The sequence below is a fragment of the Canis aureus genome, chromosome 5, assembly GCF_053574225.1.
Source record: "Canis aureus isolate CA01 chromosome 5, VMU_Caureus_v.1.0, whole genome shotgun sequence".
NCBI lineage: Eukaryota > Metazoa > Chordata > Mammalia > Carnivora > Canidae > Canis > Canis aureus.
Window position 1 is genome coordinate 23,905,021 of NC_135615.1, and position 17,675 is coordinate 23,922,695.

The 17,675-nt window shown below is 42.4% G+C and overlaps 1 protein-coding gene across 2 annotated transcripts; it reads left to right on the plus strand.

The window, feature by feature from the left end:
* Positions 1–3,299: 3,299 nt before the first annotated feature.
* LOC144313833 (phytanoyl-CoA dioxygenase, peroxisomal-like) lies at positions 3,300–17,047 on the plus strand. Of its 2 annotated transcripts, none has more exons than XM_077897189.1 (6): positions 3,300–3,466; positions 8,150–8,231; positions 9,477–9,658; positions 11,930–12,079; positions 14,613–14,747; positions 16,738–17,047. In XM_077897189.1, the coding sequence occupies exons 1-6, from the start codon at positions 3,344–3,346 to the stop codon at positions 16,789–16,791; spliced, it is 726 nt and encodes a 241-aa protein (XP_077753315.1). In that variant the 5' UTR covers positions 3,300–3,343; the 3' UTR covers positions 16,792–17,047. The 2 variants fall into 2 exon arrangements, with proteins under 2 accessions (XP_077753315.1, XP_077753316.1); XM_077897190.1 differs by lacking the exon at positions 16,738–17,047 and adding an exon at positions 13,358–13,421 and having other exon boundaries at positions 14,613–14,748.
* Positions 17,048–17,675: the final 628 nt, after the last annotated feature.

Consider the following 17,675-nt stretch of genomic DNA (forward strand, 5'->3'; position numbering starts at 1 on the left):
TTTAAGTGTGTTCAGTTACTTTCATTCAGTTAGCTCTTTGCCCAAGCAAGAAGGAATGCTTTGAAACTCAGGGTCTGCTGACTTTTTTGCATCCCTCTTCTGGAAATCCCACCACCCACTGATTTCATGGCATGAGAGACTTCTCAGATCTAGAACACTATCCTCTACACATACGTTTAATGAACGGTATTGTGGAGTGAGGACAAAGGTGGATGCTCATGCTCTGACACAGGAGTCCTTGCATGACTTCTCCAACCCAGCCAGCCTCCTTAAAAAAACACAGGATCTTTCCAAATCCCTTTCTCTCTTGCTGAAGAAGGAAGACAAAGGTGACTCCCACTGCTAGTTTTTATTGAGTTAGGCAGCTGAAAACCCTCAGCATTTATGAATGAAACCTAAACTCTCTCAAGGTACAGAGAAATTGTTAGTTTTGATTTCTAATGGGCACAAACTGGGGAAATTTGTTTTATTTCATTTTAAGAGTATTTATTTATGTTACGGAGAGAAAGCACAGGCAGCAGCGATTTGGAGGGGCAGAGGGGAGGGAGAAGCAGACTCCCTGCTGGGCAGGGAACCTGAGGCGGGGGGCTCAACCCCAGGACTCTTAAATCAGGACCTGAGCCTAAGGCAGAGATGCTTAACCCACTGAGCCACCCAGGTGCTCCTCTCCTCACCTTCAGACATGAACCTTACAATGTTTATTTGTTCAGTTTAGTGGAAGGATAGTCACATAGAATAAACTAGGGAAATCTATGAAGGAAACAGTGATGGCTCAAGTGTGGGCTCAGCCATTCTCTGCTGGGTGACCTTGGACCAGTTACTGAGCCCAGGGGTCCAGGCCACCTGCTCTGGGCAGCAGGAATGCTGATAAAGGTCTTGGGGCTTCCAGCCCCTCCTCAGGACTTTGTGAAATGAAATGATGGAAGCAAGGGCGCATACCTGTCATCAGCTCTGTGTGTCTTCCCGGATGAGGGCTAATCCAGGGCCAACTGTGGGTTCCAGAAAATGCTGACTCTGAAATTTAATTTTATTTGCCTTAATTCATATAGTAGGTAGCTTACCCCCACTTCGGGGGCTGTGTCTCCAAACAGCTTCCATCCTCCACAATTCCAGTAAGTAGATCTAATGGTCGTTAAATACCATACGATATATATACAGCTTTTTCTAGTGGGAATTAAGATATAAAATACAACATATCATGTTGCCTGGTGAATTTATTACACATGGGGTGCGGTGCCTGGGTGGCTCAGTGGGTTAAGTGTCTGACTCTTGATTTCTGCTCAGGTCATGGTCTCAGGATGGTGGGATGGAGCCCCATGGAGGGCTCTGTACTCAGCAGGGAGTCTGCTTGCCCCTTTCCCTCAGGTCCTCACCCTGCCCTGCCTGTACTCCCTTCCTCCCTCTCTAAAGAGAATAAATAAAATTAAAAATATAATTCATGGGGCAGCCCGGGTGGCTCAGCGGTTTAGCACCTGCCTTCAGTCCAGGGCCTGATCCTGGAGACCTGGGATTGAGTCCCGCGTCTGGCTCCCTGCATGGAGCCTGCTTCTTCTGCCTGTGTGTGTGTGTGTCTCTCTCTCGAATACATAAATAAATAAATAAATAAATAAATACATACATACATACATACATACATACATACATACATACATATTTTTAAAAATATAATTCATTATAGAAATCCTCTGTTGCCAGGACTTGTTCTAATTAAACCTAGGGAAAATGTTGAAGACCTAATTTTTATATGTATTTTAACATTCAAAAAGGCAAAAAATATCTGAAATGTATAATCTGATTAAATTTTTTAAAGATTATTTATTTTTTTATTCATGAGAGAGACAGAGACACAGAGAGGCAGAGACACAGGCAGAGGGAGAAGCAGGCTCCATGCAGGGAGCCTGATTCGGGACTGAATCCTGGAACTCCAGGATCATGCCCTTGGCGGAAGGCAGGTGCTAAGCACTGAGCCACTCAGGGATCCCCTAACCCGGTTATTTCACATTCAGGCATGTTACACCTCATTGAAGTTAGCCCTTAGTGTGTGGTCATACTGCTCTATTAGGTAGTATCTTTGGTTTATCTTAAATTACCTTTGTAGGAGAAGACATGATATCCATGGAATATTATCATAGAGCCACAATTCTGATGTAAATTATTGGATGGGATGCTCTGAGTTGTGCATATGCTATACACTGACTTGGGATTTTTCAACTTTGATTTCTTCTGAGAATGTATGATTTAATATAAAACATAAAATCTGTTATATTTAAAATAAAATTAAAATATAAAATCTACTGGATTTGATTCCCACCTAAAAAAACCATACATATTCCTTACAAAACAAATTACAAAATCAGAGAAATAAAAGGAATTTTAAAAAATCATTCATAATTCCATTACATAAGGCAATCACTTAAAAAAAGTGTTTTTAAAAAAATTTCTCTTCATTTTTTTCAGATAGTATCTTGGTTTCATGCAAATCTAAGTATATTTTACTATTATAAGCACTATCCATGCTATTAAGTCCTTCATTTTTTAAAACGATTTATTTAATTAAGAGAGAGAAAGCATGAGTGGTAGCGAGTGAGAGGAACAGAGGGAGAGAATCCCAAGCAGATTCCCCACTGAGGCCATAGTAAGCCATGGGCTCAATCTCAGGACCCATGAGATCATGACCTGATGTGAAATTACCAGTTTGCACCTAACCGACTAAGCCACCCCAGGGCACATGCTCTTCACTTTTAAAGCCCGAGTCCTATCTATCCCATTGAGTGGACATAAGTAATTAATTATTCTTCTATTTTTTGGTGACAGTAGTTAATGTTTTGGATTTAGACCTTTTCTAAATACATGTTGAGTTTAGGGGTTCCTGGCTTGCTCAGTCAGAAGAGCACATGACTCTTGATCTTGGGGTTATGAGTTCGAACTCCATATGGGATATGGATATAGGGATTACTTTTAAAAAAATGAACAAACTTAAAAGAAACCATTAGACATTAAATAAAAAGGTTCAGATATTTTCTTAGAGTAAATAAAAAATAGAAATGCCGGATGCAAGAGTAGTAGAAACATTTCTCAGGTTCTTGATACATAGTGTTGGGTTGTGATTTTTCAGTTGGACTTATTTGAAAGTTTTCTTTCCTTTAGGTATACTCAGGATAATGATGTCCTAAGCCTAGAGGTCAACTTGGTGCAGAGACACCATCTCCTCAATCTTTGTGGATCTTTCCACAGAACAGGCCAGGCAGGTGCCTAGAGCCTGCAGTAATGACATCATCTGCCAATTTCATTTCCTAGGGACCAGTTTGAAAGGATCTGCAGAGGGGAGGTGAAACCAAAACAAATGATAATAATGAGAGATGTGTCCATTGCAAAATCAGAATATATTCCAAGTGAAAGGATGATTTCAAAGATCCAAGGCTTCCAAGAAGACAAGGAACTCTTCAGATACTGCACTCTCCCTGAGGTTGGAGAACCTTCCTGTGTTTTCTTTGTTTTTAGGTTAACAGCCCACCGACATGCCTGCCCCAGGAATTGCTGCTTTTCCTTTATCTGAGCCCCTCTCTGGTGGCTGTAGAGCAGTGGTTCTCAGTTGGAAGAGCACATCTGGTGGTGCCTGGAGCCCTGTCAGGTTGCCACAAGGTTTGGTCTGTAGAGCCTGGGCATGCCGCTAATGGAGCCCAGGGAGCCTATAATGCACAGAACAGCCCCTCCCCCCAATTAATGAATTATCCGGCCCCAAATGTCAATACTGGCCAGGTGGAGATACCCTGCTCTGGCGCTTGGTAATTAACCTGGTGGAGAAGGGCGGGAATTCTGCAGTCGAGAGGGGGAGCCTCTCTCACACTGAATATGGGCATATCAACAGGAGTCACATTGCAGATCCCACTCACTATACATCCATTTATTGTTGCTTTTGTTTCTGTGAATCTGGTAATAGAGGTTTAAGTAGGTCTTTAGAGTTAAACTTGTCTAAAAATTATCATTCTTTAAGCATAAATCATGTTTATAAAGTTATCCACATAATATAGAACATGTAAAGTGAAGTCTCCCAACGTTCAGCCACACTCATTGCCAAGCTTTTAGGTGTATTCAACTAGAATTCTTTCATGGCCATGAAAATGCATACGTAACCCCCCACGTTTTGTGTAACACGGGAACAAACTGGTTGTCATCAAGTCTTGTCCACTTATAATAGATCTCAGATATCTTTCCATATCGGTTACATATTATCACTTATGTATCTATATCTATATCATACTTGCAAATTTCTGCATAAATATATGACAGTTTATGGATAATTTATTTAGAATGGTTTTAGATTTTTTATTGTTTTTTAAAGATTTTATTTTTTCATGAGACACAGAGACAGGCAGAGACATAGGCAGATTGAGAATAAGCTACCTGTGGGAAGCCTGATGTAAGACTTGATTCCAGGACCCCAGGACCATGACCTGAGTCAAAGACAGACACTCAACACTGAGCCACTCATGTGTCCCTTGACACATGGCACACTTTTTTTTAAGGGGCATTTTGCATATAGAACATTTTGGAAATTATAACCCCAAGTGCTATTAGATAATTTGACTTAATGGGAACCTGGCTGCTTTAGTTGGTAGAGCATGGGGGATTTTTTAGTTTTTAAGAGGTATGCACTTTTTTCTTTTAAGATTTATGTATTTATTTTAGGCATGAGAAGGGGACGGGGCACAGGGAGAGGTAGAGGGAGAATCCTCAGGCAGACTCCCTGCTGAGTGCAGAGGACGACACAGTGCTGGATCCTTAGACCAAGATCATAACCTGAGCCCCAACCCAGAGGTGGACATTTAACCAAGTGAGATACTCAGGATATTCATGAGATATTCATGAGAGACGCAGAGAGAGAGGCAGAGACAGAGGCAGAGGCAGGCTCTTCACATGGAGCCTGCGCAGGACTTGATCTCTGGACTGGGATCATGCCCTGAGCCAAAGGCAGATGCTCAATCGCTGAGCCACCCCGGTGTCCCAGTTGCATGTGGAGATTATTTAAAATTTAAAAAAAAAATACTTAAATAAATAATTAAAAAAAGGAAGAAAATTGTCCTCATGAGAAAAGACTGTACAGGCAGGCCACCTATCATGTCCAGCCCCTTGGGTTGGGGACAAAGGGGGACATGGCCCCTGAATCATCTATTCTTCCCAACCTCAAGTCTTGCAATAGAAATGGAACTTGTGAGCATCGATCAAGGAGGAAAAGCTTGAAGTTAGAGGTAACTTGTGTTAGATGAATCACGATGAGGCCTCCAGGGTTCCCACCTTTTGTGTAACACGGGAACAAACTGGTTGTCACTGTGTTTTGTCCACTTATAATAGACCTCAGACATCTTCCCATATGACTTACATATTATCACGTGTATCTATATCTATATCATACTTGCAAACTTCTGCATAGCATCCCATTGTATCAATGTACCACAGTTTATGAACCATTTATTTCAAATGCTTTTAGTTTTATTTTTATTATTTTTTAAAGATTTTATTTATTTATTCATGAGAGACACAGAGAGAGAGGCAGAGACATAGGCAGAGGGAGAAGCAGACTCCTCACACAGAGCCCGATGCCGGACTTGTTACCTGGACTGTGATCACACCCTGAGCCAAAGGCAGAGGCTCAACCCTAAGCCACCCAAGAGTCCCGGTTGTGTGTGGATATTACTTAAAATTTAAAAAAATCTTTAAACAAATGTTAAAAAAAAAGAAAGAATATTTTCCTCATGAGAGAAGACTGTACAGGCAGGCCACCTATCATGTCCAGCCCCTTGGGTTGGGGACAAAGGGGGACAAGGTCCCTGAATCATCTATTCTTCCCAACCTCAAGTCTTGCAATGGAAATGGAACTTGTGAGCATCAATCAAGGAGGAAAAGCTTGAAGTTAGAGGCAACTTGTGTTGCCTGAGGCCCTGGGTACCCGGAGGCCTCCAGGGTTCCCACTGTTCTCAAGTGTGCACCATGCACCTACTGGTTCATGCAATGACTTTTAGGAGATGGGTACGATATAGTAGTTGGGTATTTATTTCAATATGTATTGGAAAAAGTAGCTGGTGCATCAAACCTATGACTTCAGGAATATTATTAATCAGGATAAGACATGAGTTAATTTAGGAAAATTATTGACTAATATTGGGCAGTTAGCAACATATGCTAGAAATGGTAAAATGTCTCTTGAGTCACTGAAGTTTAGAAAATACTGGTAGGAGATGCTGGGCAGGCATGGCCCGATGGAGCATGTGAGTCTTGATCTCAGAGTCGTGGGCTCAAGCGATAGAGATTACTTAAAACCAGGAAACAGGAAAGGAAAGTATATGAAGAAATATATTTGAGGAATATATTCTTCAAAGAAAATATCACAAGAAAATATAAAAGATGACACCCTTTATAAAAAAAAAAAACAAATATGAGCCCCGACTCCTAGGATTTGGGACCATTTCGAGTGTTTCATGCTCAAATTGCCAATATGGCTTATACGGGAGATCAAGTAGTGAGAAAGCAGTAGAAGAGGCTTCATTTTTTGAAGTCAGACAGAACTGGAGATGGAATACCGTCCTTTTCGTTGAAATTGCTCTGCCACCTTGGGCACTTTATTATCTGCAGGATAATGATCATTTAAAGGATCTTTAATTCCTGGGGGCATTACTTTTCAGGGATTGTTGTGAGACTTAAGTGGCTGACACATAAAGCGCCTGGCAGGTGGTAGGCATGCAAAGCTGAGTGCTTTCCTCCCTAGTGGGTTAGATGTAGGAGGGAGCACACCCGCTGCCAGACCTTTGGCCAAATTCAGCCTCCCCACCCCGCCTCTGCTTCCTCATACTCTGTAACTGCACCTTGCTGTCAAGCACCAGTGCCCATGTCATTATTTAACATCCTTCCAACAGAATATAGATGCCATGGGAGGAGGGACCTGTTCATCTCACTCCCTGCTGCGTGTCCTTTTCTATCACTGTCTGGTTTGTAGCCCTCAGTGAAGAGCTGTGGAAAGGGAGGTGGCCTGACTGTGAAGTGTCCCCCTGTTGCTGTTCTCTTGTCCCCTGGGCTCTGCATGGCAGCTGCACGTTATTGGGGCCTCTCATGGTCCTTTCATTTATTATTCTCTTTAATGATTCTACTTATTTGAGAGAGAAAGTGAGTGAGATCAAGAGAGATCATGAGTGGCAGGGAGGGGCAGAGGGAGAGGGAGAAGCTGACACCTCTCTGAGCAGGGAGCTGGACATGGGGATCATGACCTGAACTGAAGGCAGATGCTTAACTGACTGAGCTGCAATGGTGTCCCCCTACCACCTTTTTAAAAAGTGACTTCTACACTCTAGGAGTAGCTTGCAGTCACGACCCCGAGATCAACAGGTTCATGTTCTAGTGATTGAGCCAGCCAGGTGCCCCTCGTGGTCCCTTCTTATGAAGAGTCTCCGTGAGGGGAAGAGGAAGGTGCCTTCTCCCTGGGCATCTATGGACAGTGTCAGGTGAAAGGAGGGTATTCCTGCCCTTCCCAGTTGAAAGCTGAGAGAAACTCTTCGCATTCTCATAGAAAATGGGGTTTGGTTTCCAACTGGCTTTAAAAGCCTGTTTAAGGGCAGCCCCGGTGGCCCAGCAGTTTAGCGCTGCCTTTGGCCCAGGGTGTGATCCTGGAGACCTGGAATCGAGTCCCAAGTCGGGCTCTTGGCATGGAGCCTGCTTCTCCCTCTGCCTGTGTCTCTGCATCTCTCTCTTTCTCTGTATCTCTCATGAATAAATAAAATCTTAAAAAAAAAAAACCACTTTTTAATTCAGAGTGTTGCAGATTTCCAGTGCTGACTTTTTCATTCTTTGTTTGCAACTTTGGGAAATACCAACTTTTTTTTTTCTTTAAATAATTGTTTGATAGAGAGGGAGAGGCAGAAGGAGAAAACCTGAAGTAGACCCATTACTGAGCTAGGACCCCAAGGCAGACCTGTATCCTATGACCCTGAGAACATGATCTGAGCTGAAATCAGGAGATGGATGCTTAAGCAACAGACTCACCCAGGCACTTCTACCAAGTGTTTTGTATAACTATGTGCATTTTGACTCTCGTACAAATAAGTGTACATTGTACTACGTGGTTGTTTATTTGATTTCTCATGCAACTCTTTACTCTTAGATTCTGAAATATGTGGTGTGCTTCACTGGACCCAATATTATGGCCATGCATGCAATGCTTATAAACAAACCTCCAGATTCTGGTAAAGTGCTTTTATTTCTTAAAGTAGAAGCCAAAAACAAAAAACAAAAAACAAAAAAACACAAAAACCCAAAACAAAACTAAACAAAAAAACAGAAGGGAAAAGTAAGAAAAAGTTTCAAGGATTCAAACTATAGCTTTGTGCATAACTGCTGAACTTTGAAAAACAAATGTGGGGATGCCTGGGTGGCTCAGTGGTTGAGGGTCTGCCTTTGGCTCAGGTCGTGATCCTGGGGTCCTGGGATCGAGTTTTGCATCAGGCTCCTCACAGGGAGCCTGCTTCTCCCTCTGCCTGTGTCTGTGACTCTCATGAATAAGTAAGATCTTTAAAAACATAAAATAAGGGCAGCCCGGGTGACTCAGCGGTTTGGCTCCGCCTGCAGCCCAGGGTGTGATCCTGGAGACCCGAAATCAAGTCCCACATCAGGCTCCCTGCATGAAGCCTGCTTCTCCCTCTGCCTGTGTATCTGCCTCTCTCTCACTCTCTGTGTCTCTCATGAATAAATAAATAAAATCTTAAAAAAAACCCAAATGTGTATAAAATGTGTATATACCTTTAAGTCTTAAAACAGTATGTATCATAAGAATTGTGAAGTAGAGTTTCATCGTGAAGAGGATTTCAGATGTCAACTCTATGGTTATTTTTTCTTATTTTTAAAGATTTTATTAATTTTTTTGAGAGGGAGAGACATCATAGAGGAAGGGAGAGAAGCAGATTCCCTGCTAAGCAGAACCCTATGCAGGGCTTGATCCGAGGGCCCTGAGATCCTGAGCTGAGAAGAAGGCAAATGCTTAACCCACTGAGCCACCCAGGAGCCCTTAGAGGCCTTTTATTAATTTAGTTAGCTGATATTTTTTGCATCAGCCACTTAGAAGGCTAACAGGGAACCTCAAATTTGGTTGCTCTCTTCAATTACTCAAACTTGTTTTTTCTTGAATACTAGATTCTATGCCCAAACCACAATTACAAAGGAATAAAATGCAATAGAGTTCATGACGTGTATGAATTGCTAGTGAATGTTGTGTGTCAGTAAGTCCTCGGCTCCCAGAAACCCAGAAAAAAAATAGAGGATCTGGAGTTGTCCTGTGGATTTGATATTCAAATTTGATGCTTATCTCTCTGGACTGATTCTCAATAATGTTTCACTTCTTTGGGTTTTGTGGGAATAGTCATTGCTGTGGTTTTGCAGGCAAAAGAGATGAAATCTGAGATGCAAGTGTGTATTAACAGCAGGTTCTGTTTCAGGCAAGAAGACATCCCGCCATCCCTTGCACCAGGATCTGCACTACTTCCCCTTCAGGCCCAGCAATAAAATTGTCTGTGCTTGGACAGCCATGGAGCACATCGACAGGAACAATGGCTGTCTGTGTGTGTTCCCAGGCACACACAAAGGCTATCTGAAGCCACACAATTATCCCCAATGGGAGGTATGTCTGCGTAGAGGAGGCATCATTTTTTTGTTGTTGTTTTTTGTTTTTTGTTTTTTTTAGGTTAGCTTTTTTTTGTATTTTTTTATAGGGTTCGATTTTTCAACCTATAGTATAATACCCAGTGCTCATCCTGTCAACTGCCCCCCTCGATGCCTGTCACCCAGTCACCCCATCGCCCTGCCTGCCTCCCCTTCCACTACCCATTGTTCCTTTCCCAGAGTTAGGGGTCTCATGTTCTAGCTCAGAGGAAGAATCTGTTTTTTGTTTGTTTTTGTCGTTGTTTTCTTTTAAGATTTTATTTATTTATTTGAGAGAGAGAGAAAGAGCACAAGCAATGGGAGAGGAGGGGAGGAGAGAGACAAAGGGGAAGGGAGAGGGACAAGCAGACTCTGCTGAGCACGAGTCAGATATGTGGCTTGAACTTCACACCCTGAGATCATGACCTGGGTTGGCATCAAGACTTGGACGCCCAACTGACTGAGCCACCCAGGCACCCCTAGAGGAGAAATCTTAACCAGAATATTGTTTGTTTTGATTTCACATCACTCTCCCTAAAGAGCTTTAACAATCAGATGGCATTTCCTTCCTTACAAAACATCATTATAGGATTTACAATTAGGGTCAGGGAAGATTCAAGGATGTCAGGTAAAATAACCATTTTTCCATCAAGAAGTGTTGGAAAGCTGACCAGTGTGGGGCACTTTGGTAGGTACTATATAGGATATGAAATTATCAAGCCCAATTGCACAGGTAAGATGTCAACACTTGCAACACCACATGCATGTGTAAAGTGCCAACTACTTCTTACCCACTGATTGATGGCTCTTGGCATAAAGAAGAGAGAGGAATCATCTCTTTACTGCTAGAGAGACCAATGAAGACTCTGGGGAAGCATGAGTAGTATTCCATTGCATGACTGTTACATGGTGTATGGAATTGAGCTAGTTGAGGATGGAAGAGTATAGAAGGCTTTTGAGCCCATGAATGGTGAGATCAAATTGATCCTTCAATAATGATAATCTAGAGGCTTAGAGCAGGATATACTGGAGGTAGGGCTCCAGAGGCAGAGAAACCAGAGAGGAGATGATAAGTGTTTTAGGTATCAGACAATATGGTCTTGAAATCCCATAATGATGGTCAGAAAGAGAAGAGCACGGGTTGTTAACGCAGGAAGAATGAATGTGGTCTGTAGGAAGTAAAGAATATGGCTTTCGGGACTTCTGTCTCAATTAGATTCTTGCACTGAGGATTAGTGCCAAGGAAAATACTGGGGTCTGGATTCTGATATAATTGAAACTGTGAGATTCACAAATTCAGTTGAGTTTTGGGGAAAGTTTGGTGCAGGCAACAGAAGTGGGCTGTGGCTGACTTAAGCCAAACGAAGTGTTTTGGAGGGTGGCAGGCACCTGCTGAGTCCATGGAAAGGCTGGCTAGCTCTGATGAGCAGGAGAGTGGGGGTTATGTTCAGTGGGAACACTCGGGGTGGGGCACCTGGTGGGGTCAACTGAACTGTGATCATGACCAGTGCCTTCCATCTTCTGCTCAGATTCAAAGTGACCACAGTGGGCGGTTAGATTGACTTAGCTTAGGTCACGTATCAACCCTGGCCAGGAGAGAAGTGCACTGGATGAAAACCACAACTGAGTCCAGCAGGAAAGCAGTCCTTTCCCCAGAAGAATGTGGCACAGTCTCAGGAAGGGAAATGTGATGCCGTCCTTCCACCATAACTATTACTTAATGAAATAACTGACTTGGGAAATAGTTATAAAAAACAGAATGTTTTAATTTACTGTTTTTCTTTCCTTACTCTGCATGTGACATCAGTGCTTTCTGAGCTGAGAAAAATTGAGATTTTCTCTCTGCTGGTTTGGGAGAACAATTAGCTTCTTATAGGTACTCCTGAGTTATAGAAGAATGGTTCAGGCAAAGTTCTAGGTGAGGAGAATATCATCCTGGGAAAGAATGATTATACATTCAGGCTTGAAAGGTGATCTCCCATGTTAACTGCAACATGCAACGTTGATCTAGATCCTCAATATAATACAGTTATGAAGGGTGAGAAGAAATTTCAGCATCTTCCTTTGCCTCCCTAAATCCATGATTTTAATATCACAATGTGACTTTCACAGCCACACATCTGAGAAGCTTTTGTATATTTGCAGTACCTGTTAAGAATCTATTTATCTTTCTCTTGGAAGAACTTAGGAAATCTACTTTTTAGTCATTGGGTTCCTCAAATGCAGAGTTGGGTTCTCTTATGTGTTCTAGGGGGGCGTGAACTTAATGTTCTATGGGATCCAGGACTATGATGAAAACAGCCCCCGCGTGCACCTCGTGATGGAGAAAGGAGACACCGTTTTCTTTCATCCTTTGCTCATCCACGGATCTGGCTGGAACAGAACTCAAGGATACCGCAAGGTATGCATTACATCACCGTGCTTTCCAAAGACGAATAGGTTAGAAGCAAAAATGTCAAGATATGTGAAACTTTATGAGATTTGTGATGTTTAACTAAACTGCTCTTGCTCTGGTTTATTTACCAGGAAATATATTTGATACTTCATTCTTTTTTGCTAAGTTATCAGTAGGAGGCCATGTGACCTCCGGTTCCCAATCCTACTGATCGTGAATTAGGAACATTCATAGAGTTGCTTGGTAGCCCACAGCCTGTGCTTTTGGAGACAGAAAGAATGGATGATGTACTAAAATCTTAAAATGGGAAATGGATATAGGAACCATTTATGACGGCAGTTTATAATAGCTTTGATATTGAATTGGCTGCCCAGAAATAAGATTTAGCAGTGAGCCATGTTTTTTGCCCCTTAGCTATGAATATATTAAAAACCTATTGATTTCATTGCTTGCATTAAAATTTGACAAAATTTCCCATATTCCCAGATTTCTCTCTTCTCAAAAATTCAGCAGCTCTGACAGTACTGTGGACTGACATTATTCCACATTACATGGCTCTTATTACGATATATAGGGGGTTTTTGGGGTTGAGTGAAGCGTGCCAGTTTGTCACACCAACACCCATTGTCTCCCTAGGTGCAGGGTTAGCTACCATGTTTCATCTTCCATTCATTCATATTTCCACCAGGTCAACAGGGCCAGGATGAGGGTGAGGCAAGAAAGCCCTCTCCTCCAGGGAAAATTTAGCAGGGGTCGGGGGATGGTGCAAAACACCTCAACAATCAAGTTAAATGATAGTTTAAGGCAGTATTTAGAAAATCAAAATCAATGCAAAAAATACCTTGATGAACACAATGCCAAAATTTTAAATAAAGACTAGATCAGACTCCCCACCAACATGATCCTCAGAACTGTACAAGCAGGGGTACAGCCACAATGACATAAATAATATGAATGTTCATGAAATTCATGAATTTGGCCATTTATCATGTGTCCTTGGTGTCAAAATTCAACTTGATATAAAAAATGGAATTTTATGTATATGCATCTGTATCAAAACAGCAAGCTAAGACAAATAGTCTTAAAGTCTGTATGAGTTAGAGAATTATATTACTTCCTATATGATCAGGGTTATAAACTTAGTAGGATAACAACATACTGAAAGATCTCATGTCAAAACCTGAAAATATAGTATAAAGTGATTACTGTATGAAACTAAAAGGTAAATGATAAGAAACCAAGTAATGTGATTGATAATATCCTAACTTTGTAATTTTTCAATAGTTTTTGAACTACTTTATTTGGGAAAAGATGAACCCCTACAAAAAGACTTAAAAATGCATATATGGTAATGTACTTATCCCCTTGGATGTCACTTTTTCTTGGTGTGGTTTGGGGGCTTCCATGGGAAATGGGGGTCCCTGTGTGGCTCAGCGGTTGAGCGTCTGCCTTGGCTCAGGGGGGTGATCCCAGTCCGGGGATCCAGTCCTACATCGGGCTGCTTGCATGGAGCCTGCTTCTCCATTGCCTGTGTCTCTGCTCCCCTCTGTGTCTCTCGTGAACAAATTTAAAATATATATATATATATAAAAAAAATTAAAAAAAAAAAAGGAAATGGAATTTGTGACTCCACTGTCTACAAATCTCATGTTGTAAGCAAAGCAGACAGCCCTTCTGAGAGGTGAGGTCATCTCAAGAGAAGAGAACTAACATGCGACTAGGAAAGTGAGTTTTAAGTTTATCTGCTGATAACCTTTTCAAGAATGGGAACAACAGGGCAGCCCCGGTGGCCCAGCGGTTTAGCGTGGCGAGCAGCCTGGGGTGTGGTCCTGGAGACCCAGGATCGAGTCCCATATTGGGCTTCCTGCAGGGAGCCTGCTTCTCCCTCTGCCTGTGTCTCTGCCTCTCTCTTCGCTCTCTCTGGATGAATAAATAAGTAAATCTTAAAAAAAAAAAAGAATGGGGAGAACCAAGTAACCTCCTTTCCCTTAAGAAGGAAACAAGATGTGTACCTTATGTGAATGATCTTGGACTTCAAATGTCCTTTTGATTTGAAAGGGGTGGGTGTGTATATTATTTTCCTTTGCAAGGTATTTTTAATGTTGATTTCCCTGATCTTTAGACATTAAAAAAACAAAGCACCACAAACTCAGCTGAGTAACTAACTTCTGTGACTAAGAAGAGGATGAAGAACCCTGGAACCCATTCCTGTTTAGGACTGGAGGATATGCACTAGCTAGATAAATCACATGTTAAAAAGTTTAAAGTCCTCTTCCTCTTGTCATTATGTTCTCAGCCCATTTTGAAAACAAGTATCCCAGGGAGCTTAAAACCTCTTGGAATTTCTCAGTCAGCCTTTAGCTGTACCTAGGGGGAGAAAAGACTCCAACCCCAAAGAGGCTAATCCAAGACACGATGGAACATTCTAGAAATCAAATGCTAGTGAAATAGCTGATGTTCTAAAAGAAGACTTTCTGTTTGGTTGTTGCTGTTAACAGATTTTTTTCTCCCCCAATATTAATCATTTCACCCTGCACAGGCAATTTCCTGCCATTTCGCCAGTGCTGACTGCCACTACATCGATGTGAAAGGCACCAGTCAAGAAATCGTTGAGAGGGAAGTTATGGAGTTAGTACACAGATTATACGGAATTCCAAAAGATACCAGCTTGCAGGTACGTTTGTATGAGATGAAAGATTTATAAGACTATTTTCTTCAATGCATGACAATACTCATATCTATTTTTTTAAAGATATTCTTTATTTATTTGAGAAAGAAAGAGAGAGGGAGAGAGAGCATGAGCAGTGGGGAGAGAAAGAGGGAGAGGAAGAAGTAGACTTCCTGCTGAGCAGGGAGCCTGATGTTGGGATCAATCCAGGATCCTGAGATCATGAACTAAGTGGAACATAGAGGCTTAACCAGCTGAGCCACCCGGCAACTCTGTTATCCCTGATTTAATTTGGAAGCATAATGTGCATTGTTTAGAGCACCGTGCAGAAGCCTTGCTGAGATCCACTGAGAATTTCAGCTAATACTTGCTTCCCCCACGTGGGGCACCTGAGCATCCCAGACTTCTTTATGTCTTTTGGCCGCCCTGTGCTGTGTAGGCTATCCTGTTCCAGGACAGGCAGGTAGGAAAGGAAACAGCAGATCTGGAGGAGAGCAAGTGAGCAACAAAAGCCACCTTCTGAATGCACATAAGGAAAGTTAAAGGTTTGGGATGTTACCCATAGGCCTCCCTTAATTTCTCTACAACAGAGTATTTACATATATGCAGATCCAATAACTGTCCCAGAAGCAATTCTCAAGCAGGTTTCTGGGTGGGTCAGTTAGCATCTGGGGTTCCACGGAGCTGATGGCAGAAACCACTGATGCTTATCAAGAGGGGACATGAGACATTATTTCATATGCTTTGCTACTTAATACACAACACTTGTAAAGTAGTTGCGTGTAGCTAGTGGGCATTCAGTGCTGCCGATGATCCCCAGACAAATTACAGTCAAGCCAAAGAAATAAACATATTTGCCTGGTAGACAAAGACATTTTAGCCTCCGAACCAAGAGGCTGATCCTATGTTTCAATTTGCAGGAATCACCAATATATGTTTTCCTAGGGGGTGACAGGACCTCCACGTAGACTGAATGTAATGATAACTCGGCCCCTCTAGTACTGCGAAGAGTACCGCACACCAGCACTACGCTACTGGGCCACTGGGAATCACCTTCTGAAAGTCATTCCCAGCTGAAGAATCTTACTTCCCCCTTGGCCCCTTCTCCCTTTAGAACCTATGAATCTACCCCATATCAGAAAAGACTCTCATTTCTCATTTGCCGATGGTGGGAAGTCTTGTCCTTCTCTCTTTGCCCAGTTTTTAAAACGCTTTTATGAAGGCATCCTATTTTGTGAAGTGGGGCTTCCGGGCAACACACTGATTCTTGCAGCAGAAAACAAAAGCATATATTGTGTTGGCAGTTTGTCAGGGTTGTAAATGAATGAACTGCCGCCAGTATTTATTTCAATTATTTGAGAGAGAGAGAGAGAGAGAGAGAGAGGAGAGAGAGAGAGAACGTGAGCAGGAGGTGGGGGTATGGGCAGAAGGAGAGGGAGGGAATCTCCAGCAGATTCCCCACTGAGCCAGGACCCCAACACAGAGTCCATCCCAGAACCCTGAGATGAGTTGGACTCTGACTGAGCAACCCAGGTGCCCCAAGAAAGTTTGTTGACTCAAAAGTCTCAGTTGTTTGATGAAGAACAAAGCAATAATACCAAATCACCCCAATACCAAATCATGACCTGATTTTCACTGAGGAGCAGATCACTCTAGATGAGGCAGCGAGTGGCTAAAGGAAAGCCAGACAAGGAGTACAGGTCTTCTTGACCAAACAGCATGCTAAGCCTGTTGTGGACACCTGTAGTCAACAGGAGCACCAATTGGCACAGGCTGACTGGCCTGACTGGCGTCTGGCTCTCTCAGTTTGTTCAACATGATTTCAGATGTTGACAAGTAAATTATTGGGAGTCTTAAAAAATGGTTTATTTACTGATAGGACCACTGTGAGAGTTTTTCCACTTAACTATTCGTAGATGCTAGAAATCTACTTTTTTCTTATGCTGAACACATTCCCAGTGTTCCGTGGACTCCTTGTGGTTGGCTTTATTTCCAGGATGTCTTTAGACTGGGAGGACAGCTGGTGAAAGGAAGAAGGACCAACCTTTGAAGTGGCCGTCTGCTGGAGCTCTTTGAGAGGAAACCAAAAGGAATCAAGATGCCTATGGAACCTGTTTTATTAATGAGCTGTCCTAATCTTTCCTGTCACTTGTTATGAGATCACAACGCACTTACAGGGAACTTTATGGGATCTGGTTAGCTCTGGGTGAGGGGCTGTTGCTTTAATGGATGAACAGGTGTAACAGTGGCATATTACTATTGTCAGGAATACTACTTTGCACCTAATAAAGGTCACTGATGTCTAATTTAAGTGTGTTCAGTTACTTTCATCCAGTTAGCTCTTTGCCCAAGCAAGAAGGAAAGCTTTGAAACTCAGGGTCTGCTGACTTTTTCGCATCCCTCTTCTGGAAATCCCACCACCCACTGATTTCATGGCATGAGAGACTTCTCAGATCTAGAACACTGTCCTCTACACACACGTTTAATGAAGGGCATTGTGGAGTGAGGACAAGGGTGGATGTTCATGCTCTGACACATGTCCTTGTGTCCTTGAGTCCTTGCATGACTCTTCCAACCCAGCCAGCTTGCTTAAAGAAAAGCCAGAATTTTTCCAAATCTTTCTCTGTTGCTGAAGAAGGAAGACAAAGGTGACTTCCTCTGCTAGTTAGGCAGCTGGAAACCCTCAGCATTTATGAATGAAACCTAAACTCTCTCAAGGTACAGGGAAATTGTTAGTTTCGATTTCTAATGGGCAGGAACTGGGGAAATTTTTTTTTTTTTCATTTAAAGATTATTTATTTATGTTAGAGCACAAGGAGCAGCAGGTTGGAGGGGCAGAGGGAGTGGGAGAAGCAGACTGCCCGCTGGGCAGGGAACCCGATGGGGGCTCAACCCCAGGACCTGAGCCTAAGGCAGAGATGTTTAACCCACTGA